This window comes from Numida meleagris, chromosome 4 (assembly GCF_002078875.1).
Source record: "Numida meleagris isolate 19003 breed g44 Domestic line chromosome 4, NumMel1.0, whole genome shotgun sequence".
In the NCBI taxonomy this organism is placed as follows: Eukaryota; Metazoa; Chordata; class Aves; order Galliformes; family Numididae; genus Numida; species Numida meleagris.
Genome location: NC_034412.1, coordinates 54,361,202 through 54,377,664, shown reverse-complemented (window position 1 = coordinate 54,377,664; position 16,463 = coordinate 54,361,202). Strand labels below are relative to the sequence as shown.

General features: G+C 40.3%; 1 protein-coding gene and 1 long non-coding RNA gene across 5 annotated transcripts in view; one reads left to right on the top strand and one right to left on the bottom strand.

Moving 5' to 3' along the window:
- TECRL (trans-2,3-enoyl-CoA reductase like) overlaps nt 1–15,955 on the top strand; it is a 54,733-nt gene extending 38,778 nt beyond the window's left edge. Inside the window, exons 5-12 of the mRNA XM_021395937.1 lie at nt 3,180–3,295; nt 5,837–5,942; nt 7,623–7,695; nt 9,001–9,044; nt 13,017–13,074; nt 14,316–14,401; nt 14,835–14,880; nt 15,828–15,955. Of these exons, the coding sequence (XP_021251612.1) occupies nt 3,180–3,295; nt 5,837–5,942; nt 7,623–7,695; nt 9,001–9,044; nt 13,017–13,074; nt 14,316–14,401; nt 14,835–14,880; nt 15,828–15,955 (657 nt within the window). The remainder of the gene's footprint in view (nt 1–3,179; nt 3,296–5,836; nt 5,943–7,622; nt 7,696–9,000; nt 9,045–13,016; nt 13,075–14,315; nt 14,402–14,834; nt 14,881–15,827) is intronic.
- LOC110398367 overlaps nt 1–16,463 on the bottom strand; it is a 411,724-nt gene that overhangs the window by 59,514 nt on the left and 335,747 nt on the right. For all 4 annotated transcript variants that reach the window (XR_002438350.1, XR_002438349.1, XR_002438348.1 and 1 more), the window contains one exon: nt 5,800–5,924. This is a non-coding gene — a long non-coding RNA (uncharacterized LOC110398367). The remainder of the gene's footprint in view (nt 1–5,799; nt 5,925–16,463) is intronic.

The following is a 16,463-nucleotide window of genomic DNA, read 5'->3' as shown; positions in this document are numbered from 1 at the left end:
CTCAGACCTGTGACCAATGCCTTTGTCTCACATTTATTGAGAAACTAGGCTCCATCTGTTTGATAATTTATGTCCTGCAGCTGTTTTTCTACCCAAGTTACCCAGGACATGCTTAAGCTTTTTTTGTATCTCTTGCTGCGCTGAGAGCTTTAGCCTGTGGCCCCATGTCCTTGTCCTGCTTCAGGCATTGCCCTCACACCACAACCACCACTTCCCCTGCTTGAAACAAGCTGCCCTGTTGGGAGGGGACAAGAAACTATCACCACCAGCACCAGTAAACTGGGAAACTGCTCCTACATGACATGGAACAAGCTATGGGAATGGAACAGCATAGCAAAGGTTGTATGGCCTTTTCTCAGCTCCCCTCTGTGGCTTGTCATACGTGAGATAATGTAAGACTATGCCAAAAGGCAACATGATACAAGCTTGGGTGCATTGTGCAGGATTACAGAAAGGGCATGTCATAAACATTACAGAAAGGAATTAGCTGATGCCCTCATCTGAAGATTGCTAATCCGTGGGCTGTTTGTTTGTAAAGGTTCTCTTGGACATTATTCAGGCTTCTTCCACTCCATCCCCTCTATTTATAGCTTCCTTTTGTCCTTTCCTGCCTTTTCCCAACCAGTACACAATATGCTATTAACTCACATCAGAAATCCTTCCACCCCCTGCAGTCATCCTGTTGGGACAGTGTCAGGCACTACTCCAGCTGTGCCCACCAGCCAGGAAATTTACCTCGCATTCCCTCTGCGCTACAGAGAACAAAACCCTTTAAACAAAACTCTTCCACCTCTGTTGTATTCATCTCTCCCTATATATACTCTCTGCCTCATGAGGTGTGGAATTATAACTCCTGACCTGGTCATTACTTAGTTTAGCAAGGTGTTACGGGCATGATAACCTGAACAAAGGATTAAAAAAGAGATGGGCTTTTGGAAACTCTGGGGAAGCAGGTATCATTCTGCTCAGGCAGGATGATATACATTGCTGTTTGGCAATTATTTTCCCAGTTCTCTCATCATCTCTTGAATGATGGAAATGGAGATAAGCAGGTTGGAGACTTCTCTATTAGCCTACCTGTGAGAGGTAACTAGAGGACATAATGCCAGACACTTGAAAAGATAGGAGGAAGATAAGAGAAATGGACAACATGCGTGATATGAAATAAGAAACGTAGAGTGTACAGGTGTAGAAAAAAAAGGGGCAATTTCTTCACAGGGTTAATGATGAATTGAATTATTTTGAGCTATGCAAATTGTAATAGAGGTGTAGCACGCCTTCAGAAAAAGACCTCTGTGTTTATTATGGACCACACATCTGGCTGCACCTGAAATAATCTAGGCAGGCCCACAGGATGGTAAAGAAAAAGTAATTTTCTTCCGAACATTGGCTGTTTCAGCATTTCTGCAGAAGATAAATATTCACTGAAAATCAATAGTAAAAGGATGGTGCTTGTCTTTGATAGTCAGTGGTTAGAACTGATTGCATTTTGGTGTAATTTAAGACTACTTTCCCTTCCACTTGCTTGAACTTGTGGTATTGGTAGCAGAGTTTCTCTTGAACTCACTTTTCACTTCTGGTGAATTTAAAATCAGTGGGACAGAGAAGGAGAGCAGAAGTTGCAGCACGGGAGATGGAGCAGAAAGAACCAGAGTGGGACTCATCCAAAATGGAACCTCGTCTTCTAAAAGTGAACGCTATCAATCTCAACTATGCTCCAGCATTGTGATGCAGTCATGACAAAGGCAAATACAGCCTTGCCGGCCAGACAATACCTACTCTGATTGCAAATCTCACAGCTGATCATGCACCACATGTCTCCACCTGGGCAATTAATGTGTTGGATCCATCATTGCCTGTATTTTGTGTACTAGGTTTTAACAGCAGAGGCTGTTTCCTACAGTGTTTGTAGAATGCGTAGTGCAGTGAGTTCACAAATTGTTGGGAATAGATCAGTGCAACTGATGATTAGACAAAAATCCAATAATCCCTTGGCTGTGGTGTGTTCCACAATGATGTGGGCTCCCAGACTAGCCTTGATGAAATGTTTCCATGCACACAGGCACACATGCGTTACTGTTCCTGGGATTATGCAGTCTAAATGTAGCACAGAAGTCACGGCATCCTGTGGAAAAAAGAATTTGACATTTTTCCTTTAGAGAATGCTCAACTCTTTACTTTTGGAGACAGTCCAGCTATTAAAGGCCAACATTTCCAAAGCTTCCCCCTGTAGTAGGGGAAAAGAAAACAATGCTGGGGATCCCAAAGCAACAAAATCTACTTGCAGAATATTTCAGCTGAGAACATTTTCTTTCAAAGCTCTTAAGAAGAGAGATAAGAGAAACAGTGCACTGAGGGTCAGAGTGCCTGCCAAATACTATTTTTGAGAAGGTTAGTCTAAATTCAGTGTTGCTCCCTTAAGCCATGGGTATTATTTACCTGTTACAATTCTACAGCAGCGCAAGTAGCTCCCTTAGCCTGTTAGTTAAAAATCTTTACCCCTTAAGCAATACTATGTACTCGAGTTACGATTTGTCAGTTACTGGCCCTCGTAAACATGTAGGATTTTGTAATCGATGCAGGTTGCTTCTGTGGATGCCTGCACAGTGGAGCTTCTCTCCATCACTGAACAGAGGCTCCAAGCACCATACATCAGGCAGATTGGCCCCACTTTTCCACCCACCACCAAATACTGAGCCATGATCTCTCACTTCCAGAGGACTCTGCAAGCAACCAAGATTCACAGCTACATTTCCTCCTGTCATACATGGTTGGCTTTAGACTGATGTATCGTGTAACTACAAAAAAAACACTGACACAATGCAAGTTGTCTTCAGCTTCTGAGCCTTCATTTGCAGTGGTATTTAGATTCACAATTGGCATTTGATGGCACAGCCAAAAGTATAAAGATGAACTAACTGCGATTTTGACCTCATTCCACAAAACTTTTGTGATTGGGTTAATATTCTGCAGAGAAACCTCACTCATTTGCTAGATGGATTTTACTCCTTTGCTAAAGAGACATCAAAAAACACCTAGGTGTTGTTTATGTCCTCAAAATGAAGCTGAAATAACATTTGAAGGATGAATGGGTGTTGTGGATAGGGTCTTTCTTTTTCTCATGCCTTTATTGGTGCAATTTCCCACTCTGATCCAGCTATTTTCTTTTTCATTTCTAGTTTTTTCTAACAGAATACACCGGGCCTCTACTAATATACCTGCTCTTTTACATTCGTCTCTCAACTATTTATGATCAAGTGGAAAGTACGAAGAACTTCCGCCACCCAGTGGTTCAGTAAGTGACACTCGTGTGAATAATGTCCTGGGAACAGGGAGCTGAAGGAATGGACGGCAGTTGGGTGTCCAGCACAGGGTGGGAGGTAGCACACCTTCCCAGCTAGACTGGTTCCAGAGTAGTATTCAGACTTGCAGATTGTTCTCATCAAGCCTGACTAAAAATAAGATTACAGTTGCAATGGTCACTGCATCTGCTTCCAATGGGAGATGTAGTATATGCCCCTAATCATTCGCAGTCAAGACACATAACGTGAACAGAAGGTTAATAATCACAGGGTAGTAGACCCAAAGTCACATTTGACAGAGAGGGGAGGACAAGACTTCAGGTGTTCCACTCTCACTGCCTTCCCACTCCAAGCTGGGTAGTGTCAGCATACAGAACAGCTCCCACCTAGGTAAGAATAAGGAGGAGTTTGAAGAGGTCTGCATGCCAATAGCCAGGTCATGAACAACTGAGAAACTCAAGAGAAGCACCACAGGAATTCAGAACCGGTAATCTGTTTTTTGAAACTAAGCTCTTCAAAGTATAGTTGTTCTTCAGGGTCACACATTATGTATGTGAGTTCTGAGAGTTTTGAGACATAAAACGTTCAAGTGACAAACACAAGTAAGAGCTCAGCCAGTGTTACAGAAGAGTGAAAAGCACATATTGTATCTAGCTGTACAGAAAAAAAGAAAGAGCATAAATACAGAAGCAGAAATCTGGCACCTTTCCTTCTCTCCATCACTGTAATGCTAACAAGAAAAACAAAACACCTCAGGTATGATACATTAGTTGCTGACCACAAGGAAATGGGTTGATGGTTGGACTAGATCATGTAGTGGTCTTTCCAATCTTAATGATTCTATGATTCTATTCTACAAAATGCAACCTCGTTAGTCTGCTAGAACCAAAAAGAAATAAAGAGATGACAATCAACCAAGATAACCTTTTAGAGCCTCGGACAGTCCCAAGCATTTTGTAGGACTCTTGAAGAGACCTGCTTGATGGGGGAGATCAAGAACTGCTACAGATAAGAAAGTGGCAAGCAGAAAGCATGGTAACTGCCAGGAAGGCTCCAGGCTCTTCACCACACTGGGAATTTTCACACCAAGGAATGCAGTTGAGTTTGACTCTCCTCATTCTGGGGGCATTAGTAGAAGGGAGGGTGGAAGGTGGTCAAGGAAAACCAGGAGCACTGGAAGTGGAAGGGCACAGAGGGAGCCTGAAGGATCAGTGCAGCTTTTCTCCAGCACTCATTTTCCACACTGTGATTGCAGGATCGAGGGAGCTGGTACACAGCAGAGAAACACACTGAGTGATGCTGCCATTCACAGATGGAGAAACAGAGGCTTGGAGAGAAGTTAAGCGACTTAGAGGAGCTGGGAATGAAAACAGAGAATAGCTGCATTCCAAGCCAAAGCCTTCCTTCTTTTGCTCATTTACTTAGAAGAGAGAGTTTTCAGTAGATCAGAGCAGACAAATAATTTAACCTTCTTTTAAGTGGGCAAGAGGTGTTCAGAATCCTTAAAGTGACTGCTCCTTAATGGGTGCACATTTGAGGTCCATATCTTAAGCCAAATTAATATTAAAATTCCTAACAAAGCTAGAAGTTTGCTCTGGCCTTTGGTTAAGTCGTTAATCATTTGAAATTTTCTTAGCTCAAATCTCTCTGGTTTAATTACTTTGAAATTGTTTAATCTTTGACTCTGGAAACCATACAAGATGCATAATAAAAGTATTTGGGATTTCACATGCAGAAAACCACTTTTCATTTACGTTTTATAATTGGTTTGCACTGAGACAGACTCTGGTAGGATGGTAAATGTAACCAAGATAAAATGCCACAAGAAATCACTCTTGACATTTGTTTTTGAAACTCAATCTCTAAGAGCTTCAACTCATTCTCTGAAGCAAATCAGCAGCACCTGATATTGCTTCATAATCTTCCTCAAAAGAGAATCAGTATAATAATTTCTTCCACAATTACCTCAGTTCTTTGTAACGGGGAACAAAAAAGTCATCAAAATGGATTAACTTTGCAACCAAATCTCATTTTGTGTCCGCAAGGAAATGAAATACAAACTACTGCCATGCACCTACTCGAGTTGGCAAAGGACAAGGAAACCATTCAGAAGCTATTCAGAATGTTTTTAAATGTCAGACACATCCTGCAGGAACATTAAGGTAGCCTTGAAACATGGGAGGCTTCTTTTGGAAAAAGCATGGCAGATGTCTGCTTGTATACACAGCTGTCCTGCTTTAATGTCCTGTCAGGGCTATGCATCATGTTGAGAGCTCGAGGAGCTCTTTTTAATTCAAAGCTAGTAAAAAGAAGCTCTTCCCCTGCAAAATGAAGGCAACTTTGTATAGCACTGAAAATTATTCCATTAATCTCTGATTCCAGATGCTTCAATTAAGACAAAATCTTGAATCTCACGATTTCACTGTTTAAGAATATTAGTCCTTATTCTTTTTGTGACATTAAACTGGGAAGTAATAACAATCAATCTTTCACTTACCTTCATTTCCTTTATTTCTTCTTTTTTTTTCTTCCAGCTTGGCCTGCTTCTGCCACTGTTTACACTACATCAGACATCTTCTGGAGACGTTATTTGTTCACAAGTTTTCTGGAGGGCACACTCCTCTGAAAAATATGATAAAGGTGACAGTGTATATCATTTTGTGTAAGAGAGAATATCCTCACGTTGAGGCAGACTTTGGAAGAAGACAGCAAAATAAAAAATCATTTATTTTCTAGCTCAATAAATTATGATTAGTCAAATATAAATACAGAAAAAATCTCAGGGCCATGTCCCCAAGAACATGAACTGAAATCAGCGTTCATTTTAGCTCCTGCATGTCAGTGTCCACTTTGACTCATCCACCCAAGGGGCTTGTTGTCATGTCAGGATATTTTTCAGATTGAATGCTATTTTATTATGAGATACAGTGCTGCAACAATGAGCAACGCTGACAGAATCACACTCCACTTCCTTGGTGCAATATAAATATAGAGTAAGAGACAGCCTTTGCATTAGGAAGTTAAAATCAAGATACAAATAAATTATAAATATATTCCTTATTCTATAGATGGAAGACCCAGAAAAGAAGATATTGAGCTGCTTAAAGTCTTCTATCTCCTGAACTTCAGCCATTTGTCATTATCTCATAAGTTCTCCTTCCTTTTATTTCACGTATTCAAAACTCAATTTGTGTCACCCCACTGCCCCATGCTGAATGAGACTTCCTTGAAAAGTTCTGCAATACATCCAGCATTTCAGTGAAGGGGATAAACATAGGCCAGGATAGGTAGCTCATCTCCATTTCGGAATCAGAAAGGTGCTAATAAGATTCCCAGCTAGGGATGCTGTGTTGCAGTACAATAAACAATAAAGTGGAATATAAGCTAGAGTGCCTACATGGCTTTGGAGCCAGAGTGCCACTTCTAAAGTGATTCGTGCATGTGGGAGTTAAAGACCCACAGTAACTGTTGTTCCCATGTGTCTGTGATTCATGCAGTTTCTATACACTGCACAGAAAAATTAAAAAGAGAAAGCCTGTCCTACTCCCATACTTTGGGATGGAGCTGTATCCAGTCCCAGCACACTGCTCTCCCTGAGATTGTACAGAGTGTGGACACACAGAAAGGCTTTATCCAGTCTCCATGGTTGTCTCGGTTGGTTGGCTGGTGAGTTTGGAGTTTTCCCTTGTATAAAGGATTGGAGCAGTGATCCTTATAAAGGACAAGAACACAATCAGGTTATCTCTGCTTGGGCCTTCCCAGGTCATTGGTCACCAGGAAAAGTTGGGGTGCTGCTTTCTCACAAGTGGATGAGCAGAGCTGAATTCACACTGGTAGATGATGTGTAGCTCAAAGACACAACATGCCTTTTTTCAACAGGGTTACACGTGACTTATTTGATTTTGCTCTTTATTATCTCCGCTGGTTTAGTGTTCTCTTTGGCTAGCTCTACCTTGCCTGGAAATGCTGAGTTTACGGTATTGTCACAGCTCAAATGTTTTAACCAGCCCTAAGCTTTTAATAGTTCCACTCAGAAAAATATGCCCTTCAGTGCAAGAATCAAATAAGGAGAAGAAAACAAATGTCAGTTCCCATGACAGGGATGAAGAACATTCAACAGGCATTGAAAAATCTGCACAGTGCATTCTTTTTTTTAGTGGCTTCATAACATCTTAGAAGATCTATATTCTGTAGCTCAAGAAGCAGCTGCAAAGCCTTTCAGTAGTCATCTGGGTTTTCCACTTAGTAGAATTTATAGTTACAGTCCATACTTGCTTATCACCCTTTCTAACAAAAAAAAATATTTTTTGTCCATTCCAGGGCTGTGTCTTTTACTGGGGATTCACTTCTTGGATTGCATACTACATCAACCATCCCCGATATACGCCACCATGTACGTATAAGCAGAACACAAAACTGACTTTGGTTTTAAGAAGTTTTTAGTTGGCAACCTCAAATCCTACAAAATCTGTAGATGTTCTGGTCCTCAGATCCTTTCAAAATAGAACATAAATTCTATTTTAAATTGCCGTGATTCATTAGAAGACATTTGGATTTGGTGTGGCTTTAACAGTAATGCTGCAAACAAAGCTGAAACTTTCTAGGACTTATTTTTACCAGTCTGGACCATCAGTTCAGTAGGTGCAGCTTGAAGCCAGACACCAGGTTTATACCTTTAACGTCTAATTGCTTGCCACTGCTTCAAAATGGCAATTATAGGTAAATGGGTCAATGCTGAATCACCACCTCTCTGGCATGTATTAGTGAAAAAAAGATGGAGTTATTGTCTGTGCAGTAGCTAGTGACCTCTATAGCCATATCCACAGATGGTTATTTTGTGGACAGGTAAGGAAAGGCAAGGAGGAGCTGTACATTAAACTGGGCTGACAAAAGGCCCATGAAGAACATCTGTTTAGCAGCTACATGCTCAGCTGCTGCTGTGTGCTGCATGTTCTGGGGAGGATTTTTAGCGTATGCCCTTGACACCATGGAGGAGTCGTGTACCAGACAGGGAAAAAAGGTTCTCAAAAATAAAGGCTCAAGGAAGCTTGTTCAGTGGAGTGAGGGACATGCACATGTTTTGTGGCCCTCAGCCATGACCAGCGTTCGTAGGAAAATGGTAATCTTTGGAGATGAGTACCCTACAGTACTACAGTGGTCTGGGGACAACAGAAAAAAAAAACAGGAGAAGGTAAAAGACGGGCATGTAAAAATTGCAAAGGCTAAATATCCATGGTGAGACTGTGAAGCAGATAGTGGATACACAGTAAAGCCTTACTACTACTTATTACTGAGCCTTACTGCTCATGGAGATAGAAGAGTGGGTATGGGAAGTCATATGGATAGAGCTGTGATTCTCAGCCTGGTTCTTCCACTGACATTTGCTTTTTTCCTTGCTGTACCTTTCCAAGGAATATAACACCACCAACTGCTTTGACAAAGCAATTGAATGTAGGAAGCTGGCAAATATTAGAAAAAGTTAGGTGAAAATTACCTTGAGATCAGTGGTGAAGAGATTGGCATTTCTGGAGTGACTTTACTATTTGCATTGTCTTCATATTGTGTGATAATATCCACTCTTTATGCAGAGTCTGTCAGGAAAGATGTATTTCTGCTCCTCAGCACTAGATTAATTTCACCCATAGCAAACCATGTGCATACTGTAAAATTCAATTTATAATTTCATTCTATTTTCTAGCATTTGGCCACAGACAAGTTTCTCTTGCTGCCCTTGCTTTCTTGGTAAGTACAAAGTAAAAGTTTTATGAATTATTCTGCAATAGGAACAACTCATGATTTAGCAAAATGCAGTAATGCCGCTATGCATGTGTGTATATACAGGTCCACTTCTGTAGTACTGTGTCATTTGATTAGATTTAGTGATATTAAGGATATTAAGGTTTCTTGGCCAGCAAGTCTGCTAGTATTATTTGCCTTAATGTAATGCACTGTATGTGAGAGCCATGAGAACTATGTCAGCATTATTACTGCTCATAATCATGCAAAACACTAATATTTAGATGGATTGGAACTTGTAGGTTCTAAAACAGGGGAAGCTATCCTAAGCAGATTTAGCAGTAGTACTGCGTACCCTGAAAAATTTACTCATCTCTCCCAGAATGGGTGAAGCCAAGGAAAGTGCAGGAGATGAAGGATTTTTTGGCAGCATTTGTTTTTCATCAGTTTTAAGCTTGCCTTTCTGTATTAGTAGCTATAACTAAATAAACCCCCTTTCAAGTGTTGTGTTTATATTTTTCAGCAGATCAGAAGGAGATCATAGAACCATTAAGGTTGGATAAGACCAAGATCATCTAGTCCAACTGTCAGCTCACCACCACCATGCCCGCTAACCGTGTCCCTCAGATGAGGGTACTGTTAGCATTCGAACAGCTTTCCTTTTTGGGCAGAAATGCTGGCTATGAGCATTTTGGTCTCATGAAAACAGAGTAATGCCATGGGCAGTCAGGGTGGCTTTAGAAGGCTGATGTCCTTTTTGGAGGTCTTTGTAAGAAATAATTCACCTGGTTCATTTATGAGAAAACATTTCTAAGGTGCTCACATTCAGGCTGTTCAACACAAGTTGAAAGAAACAGCCTCCTGAGGGAATTAAATGTCTATACATTAGACGGGGGGGAGAATGGGACTCAATGTATTCTTCATATGGAAGAGAAGAAAATGCATATCTTCACTCAGAGAGCAGCACCTGCTGAACCTGATGTTTCAATGAACCTACTGTCTTAAGACAGAGGCTGACTAAGAAATTTTCACGTTTATTCTCTTCTGTCCTCTACTGGCACTGCAGTTGGAAATATGCTGAGCATTAACTACCAGAGCAAGCATGGGTAACTGAAGCAGTCAGACTCTTTGAAAATCAGCTGCAGATCAATTTACAGAAATAAAACAGCAAGAGGACACAGTAATGCATCTTTGTCCTTCAGGCAAACACTATTCAGAAACACATTCAAACAACTCCTTATTAAAATTTGAATGCTTTCCTAAATCAGAACCCTTAAAGATCACAGTTTTGGCAGTACTTGTCTGTGGGGTTTGGCCATGCAGTCCTCAGCTTTTCCTGCCCAAATAAGGTATAGAAAAGATGTGCAAGATGCTCTGAGGAAGGAGTTTGCACACTCGGTGGTGCTGTGCAGCTGCTGCAATAATCCTGCACTGTGGGGCCAGGCGGCTGTGGTGGGCAACGGTGTGCCCAAGGCCCTAAAGCCCATGCCCTTCCTAACCTCAGGGATTACCTGAAGCCAAGCAAACTGAATATTCAGTGCTACCAGTAAAACTAACTCTTAACAAAACCCTCAAAAACCATGCAAAACCCTCCTTTTCTATTGAAACTTTTATGGAAAAGTGTGTGGTCAAGCCTGGTTGAGGGTGTTCGCTATAAAATAGGGCCATCCCCTTCAGATCTGCACCAGCAACTGTCTGTTGTCTGAATTCTTACAGCTTTTTTTGAGAAATTCATAGCCATGGAAACACAAAACTTTCCCTTTCAGACCTTGTGCTGGCAGATTCTCCAACAGTTTAAAACAGCAACATAGAAAAGAAAATGATTTGAAGTTGTTTTCACAGGATTCTAAAACATATGAATAAAATGTTTGAAAGATTTATTTTTCCTCTTTTGAGGCCTTTAATGCATGTCTTTAGTACATATCCTGATTTAAGTGCATACATCTGCAGCTGCTGTAAACAACAGTACAGAGTAATTGGAAGAGTGTCAGCAGGCCCTTCTGAAAGACTCTCCTATTTAGAGAAATTACTCAAAGCAGGGATGGTTATCTCACAGGGTTATAAAGATGTGAGACAGTATGTAGACTTCAACAGTTCAGCATCATAAAGATGGTAAGGCTTTCTTTCAGCAGTTCTCCATTGCCCCACATTTTACATTTCTGAGACACTAAGGACTAGCTGACGTTTAGCAGTTCTTGATATAGAACATTACCAGCCGTGTTTCTATACACGGACATAAGAGCTACTTATGAGCAGAATCCAGCTGCAGAGTCTCAGGTAAGACAATAGGAATCCCTACAGAAATGCCCTTTGCTTTTTTAACTTTTAATTGATTATGGAATTAGTAGGTGTTATCTCTAGAGTACGAATTTGTTTTTCTCTACAAGAACCAGTGATAGAACCCAAGGGAACAGCATGGAGGATCGGGCTGGGTGTAAGGAAAAGATTCTCCTCCAGAGGGTGTTGGGCATGGAACAGGCTGCCCAGGGCAATGGGCACGTCCCCCAGCTGCTGGAGTTCAAGAAGCATTTGGATAATGCTCTCAGGCATAGGGTCTGATTTTGGGTAGTGTTGTGGGGAGCCAGGGGGAGGACACAATGGTCCCTGTGTGTCCCTTCCAACTTAGGATATTCTGTGATTCTACAGTATAGGCAACACATGACAGTATTAATTCTTTAAACTTTGAAACCTTTTTCTTTGAAGTAATAATAAATAAAAGCAATTATGTTCCTAGCTCATAATCAGAAGTACCTAATGCTGTGGTTAGAATTATAGCTTCTGATACAACGTTTTATCTCAGAATTTCCTTTTCTGCCTGTTTAACATTCTACATCAGGTGTTTATGACAGATGATAGCCAGTTAGTTGTAATTAAAAAAACAAACAAACAAATGGACTGCAGGATTTGACCCATGATTACCTACTCATGCAAAATAACAGCTTTGCCAGTAGAAGAACTGGTTTAAACTTTCCAAATAAAAACCACAGAAATCTCTCTGCCGAAAAGGGGAAGAATTTTCTTCAGCAATGCTATCAACAATTTTCTTTCTAATAAGGGCACCTTTCGATACAAAATGAAATTACATATTCCTTCCAATTAGTTTTAACTGAAGTTTGTTATGGTTGATGTTTTCAGTATTGGCTTTAAAAACAGCAATCGTATTTTTCTTTTTTTTCTGTATTTATTTTATGACTTTAACACTTTTGATATCTCTAGGTTTTAGCATTCTCCTTTTCATTTCTTGATTTTTGCCAGATTTGCAAAGTTTAGAGTGATAAATGATACAAGAAAACAGCTTTGTGACACTGTTTTTTTCAGTGTGAGAGGAGAAATCAGACTTCCAACCCAGAACTAAATAAAAATGTCCAGTTCAAGACTGAAATATATATCAGCATTTTGACGTCATAAAAAAAGGGAAAAATGAAAAAAAAAAATGTAGGAAGAGGTTAGAGCCACTAACCCATGGGAGGAAAGTGAGTTCACTACATCTTTACAAAACCAATGGTCAACTTTTCACCTGCTTCTTTGGAGGCTGGGTTAAATCCAAATCCTGAAGATGGTATTCATTTCAGAAAAGTATCCTGCAAAATTCTTTAGGTCTCAGGGAGGCCTTCTGATATGCCAAAACTGAAGTGCATTGTGTGTGCTAGGCATGGGAACTGCACTGGTCCATGGGCTGTCACCACCGAAATGCACAGAATGCGTTTCCCATGGGGTGGGTACAGAAGTCCTTGCGGAGTCTCCATCTTTGTTGGAAGGGGCCCTGGGCAGCCTGATGTTGTAGTTGGCAAACCTGCCCGCAGCAGGGGGTTGGAGATGGATGGGCTTTAAGGTCCCTTCCAGCTCAAGCCGTTCTACAGTTTTATGATTCTATGGTTCTGGAGGCAAAGACTAATCTGTGGAGTGGGGATTCTGGTTATGCACTGTAACACAGTCATCATTTTTGGCTGAACTGAAAATGTTTTTAATGTCTTGCAGATGTGTGAAGCTGGAAATCACTTTATCAACGTAGCATTAGCTCACCAAAATCATTCAGGTCTGTTACATATTTGTCTATTAAAGACTGAAGTGTGCTTAACCTATCCATCTTCTACTGGTATACAGTAATTTACGTATCTACAAGCACAGAATAAAGAGAGATTAAGTAGGTGCCTTGCCTTCAGTACAACGTGTTCAAAATAAATGTGGTGACAAGGAAACATTAGCAACACTGTTGTTGTTCCAAAACTTGTAGCTAATTTATCTTGATTACACACAACTACAATTTAAATATGGATTTAAGCACAGAATTTCTCTAACGCATCCTGTTAATTGGCAACAGAGCATTCAATTTGAAATCAGTTTCAAAAGTTTAGAGATGATATAGCTGAGTTTCTATAGAGACACCCATCTCACGCACAGACACACATACAGATATGTACAAATACACAAAGAGAAACCCAGAGATGGGCATCTAAGTGTGCATATGCAGGCTCTTAAACATTGCTACAAGCATGGGTTTTTCAGGATCTTTTCTATCTTGAGAACAAAAGCTATCTATACTGGATACATATACTGCACGTAACAGAAAGTAAAATATATTTTCAGATAATAACAGTGTAATTACTCAGAATAGCATTCTTTTCAATAAAATACCTCACCATGGTATGAATCAATTTAATGCACTGAAGTCTAAAGCATCTTAAGAGAAGCAAAAGCAAAATATTTTTATTTGATTTTAGGCTTCTCAAGAAGTGTCTAAAGGCATTAAAGATAGCACTGTTCCCAGAACTCAAAAGTGAAATGTTGCAATGTGTATAAGCATTATCACTGGCTGTAGAGAGCCGTGCTCTTACCTTTAGAGTTGTTTTCCTGTTCTAGTCAAGAATGAAGGATGAGCATGCAAGAGGGGACAAGTTCATGTTCCCGAGTCAGGCTGAATAAGACACAGCTGTGTCCTTTATATCCCAGAAGAATGCCCTGAGCCCTCTCCTTCTGGCTACTCCACATTAAACTACTTGTTTCTCTCTTTCTCTGAACAAAGGTCTTATCCTTTGGACATGCCAAACCTTTCCTGTAAAAACCAATACGTGGCTTGCTAAGCAGTGCTCGCACTGGGATAAATGCAGCTTTTTCTGCCTCAAATATTTCACACCATTTCCTGACTATAATTATACTCTGGAAATGCTGGCCAAAGTGATGCCTGTTATACAGGCAAATTATTAGAAGGCCATGTTCTCCTCCCTATAATAAAACCATGTTTTTTGTTGTTGTTTTTTTTTCCCCTCTTTTGTAAAGGAAGCAAAGCCTGTCTTCCAAGTCCAACCTACAACCCCTTCACATGGCTCTTCTTGCTGGTATCCTGTCCCAACTATACTTATGAGGTACATGAAATTCTCCTGCTTATTTGCAAAGAGTGGGCTATTATATCATGTAACACCACTTCTCAGCCTTTGCCCACAGCACACCTGCCACTCTCCATGCATTTCCCTGTACACCAACCATTATGTTCTGTTTCAGAGTCCCACAAATGCTTCTCCACCAGACCTTCTCTTTCCTCATGTCAGTATCATGACTTTCGTATGTATTCACCTCCACTCCAGACTCCCCACAGATCAAACAATTTACCACCCACCCCTTTACCCTCATCCAGCACACTGGGCCATCCCTTTCCAGCCACTTTTCCTCTCCCCTTTCCAGTGCAAGTGTCAGGCTCTTCTTCCAGGGGAAGCTCTTAGGGAAGTGGTCACTTCTGAAAGCTTTCCCTTTTGCTTTGTATAAAGTACACAATTAACAATGCCTTTTCCTCTGCAACAGGTTGGGTCTTGGATTAGTTTCACGGTAATGACACAAACACTGCCAGGTAGGTTTGAAACAGAACAAAGATAGCTTCAAAATTATTATTTGTGAAAATGATTGCTGTAAACCTAAAATGTGCCCCAAACTTACATCATGTGAAAGACTGCCATCAGATCTCCCTTGTGACATGACTGTGCGGACCTTCCAAGTGCTCCCCTCAGAAAGCTGCAGGGAGCACAAACATTACTGAAACACCCCCATCAGTTCCCTTGATCAAAACCTGCTCTCTGCTTTTCATGAAGTACTGTTATTTCTTCAGTTTTCACAATGAAAAACTTTGAAATTTAATTAAAAAAATCATATTTTCATTTACGGTCAAATATTTTTAATATAGGGAACATTCTTTTCACAGTAAACCTGAAATGATACTTCTAAAAGGGACAGGAAAACAGACATACTTAGTAGTTCCAATGAGTAAAGACGCACACAAGCTTCTAATAATGTTTCCCCATTTGCTTATATCAAGCAGCCAGCTCATAACAGCAACCTGATTAGCAGCATCTGCAAATCTTGCTCAGTATTTTCCTGCATCCTTAGAGACCTAAATACCCATACAAATAAGGTCCCTGGGACCAAGCTTTCCAGAACATTCACTTTTTAATTCTCTCTCCATTCCAAAATAGAAACCAATAAAAGTTACTCACAAAAGAAGCCCTGCTTCACTTACAAATGAAAAAAAAGGGGAATTTCAGAAGCAGACTAAATTGTATTCTGACAAAATAAAGATATAATGAAGTTTTATTTGAAAAGCTAAAGCATTTGTGCTGTAGGTCCAGGCATGGAAATGACCTGAAAATGTGGGGATGCTGCAAGGCTGCATTCCCAGGGGCAGAAAGTAGCCAAGTGCAGAAGATACTGCAGACTTTTTTGTAAACCCTCTTGTACTCACAGAAACAAACACTAAAAGAAAACACGTGATCCTTTCTTTTTCCCTTTTTTTTTCCTTATTAGTTGGCATTTTTGCTTTGCTGATGGTCATCCAGCTGTCCCTCTGGGCCCAAAAGAAACACAAGCTGTACCTGAAGAAATTTTATCCAGAGGTGCGGAGAAAAGCAGCTATGATTCCTATCATCTTCTGAGCTCTTGGCAAATTCTGAGGCCTATGCGTACAGTTCAATAGCCAACTCAGAGTAAATGAGCCATTTAATTTAGCAACCAAAGTGGGTCTGAGGAAGCACTACTGGATATCTTTTTCAGAAAATTAACAGATCAAAAAGCTTTTAATTAAGTGAAAAAAAATCAGCTCTTCAATTCTTGATTCCTGCTAAAAGATATTTAATTAGATTTTCTGCAGTGGAGCTAATTGGGAAAGTGTGACAAAATTTTTTATATTCAATTTTAGGCTAGTACTTAGCTGGTTTAAATGGGCATGGATGCTGTTAAAATTAATGAAATACATACACTTGTCTGCGTGTGTTCAGCTCCGGTGATTTTAAAGTTTGGTGTTAGACGTCAACCAGATTCTCAGATTTTTGCATCAGAAGTTGTTTCCCAGCCTTATTTCTATTAAACTGCACAAAAACAGCCTGTTCTGCCTTAACTCCTCTAAAGCATCACAACAAAGAATGACTGCTATGCTGCTAAAAC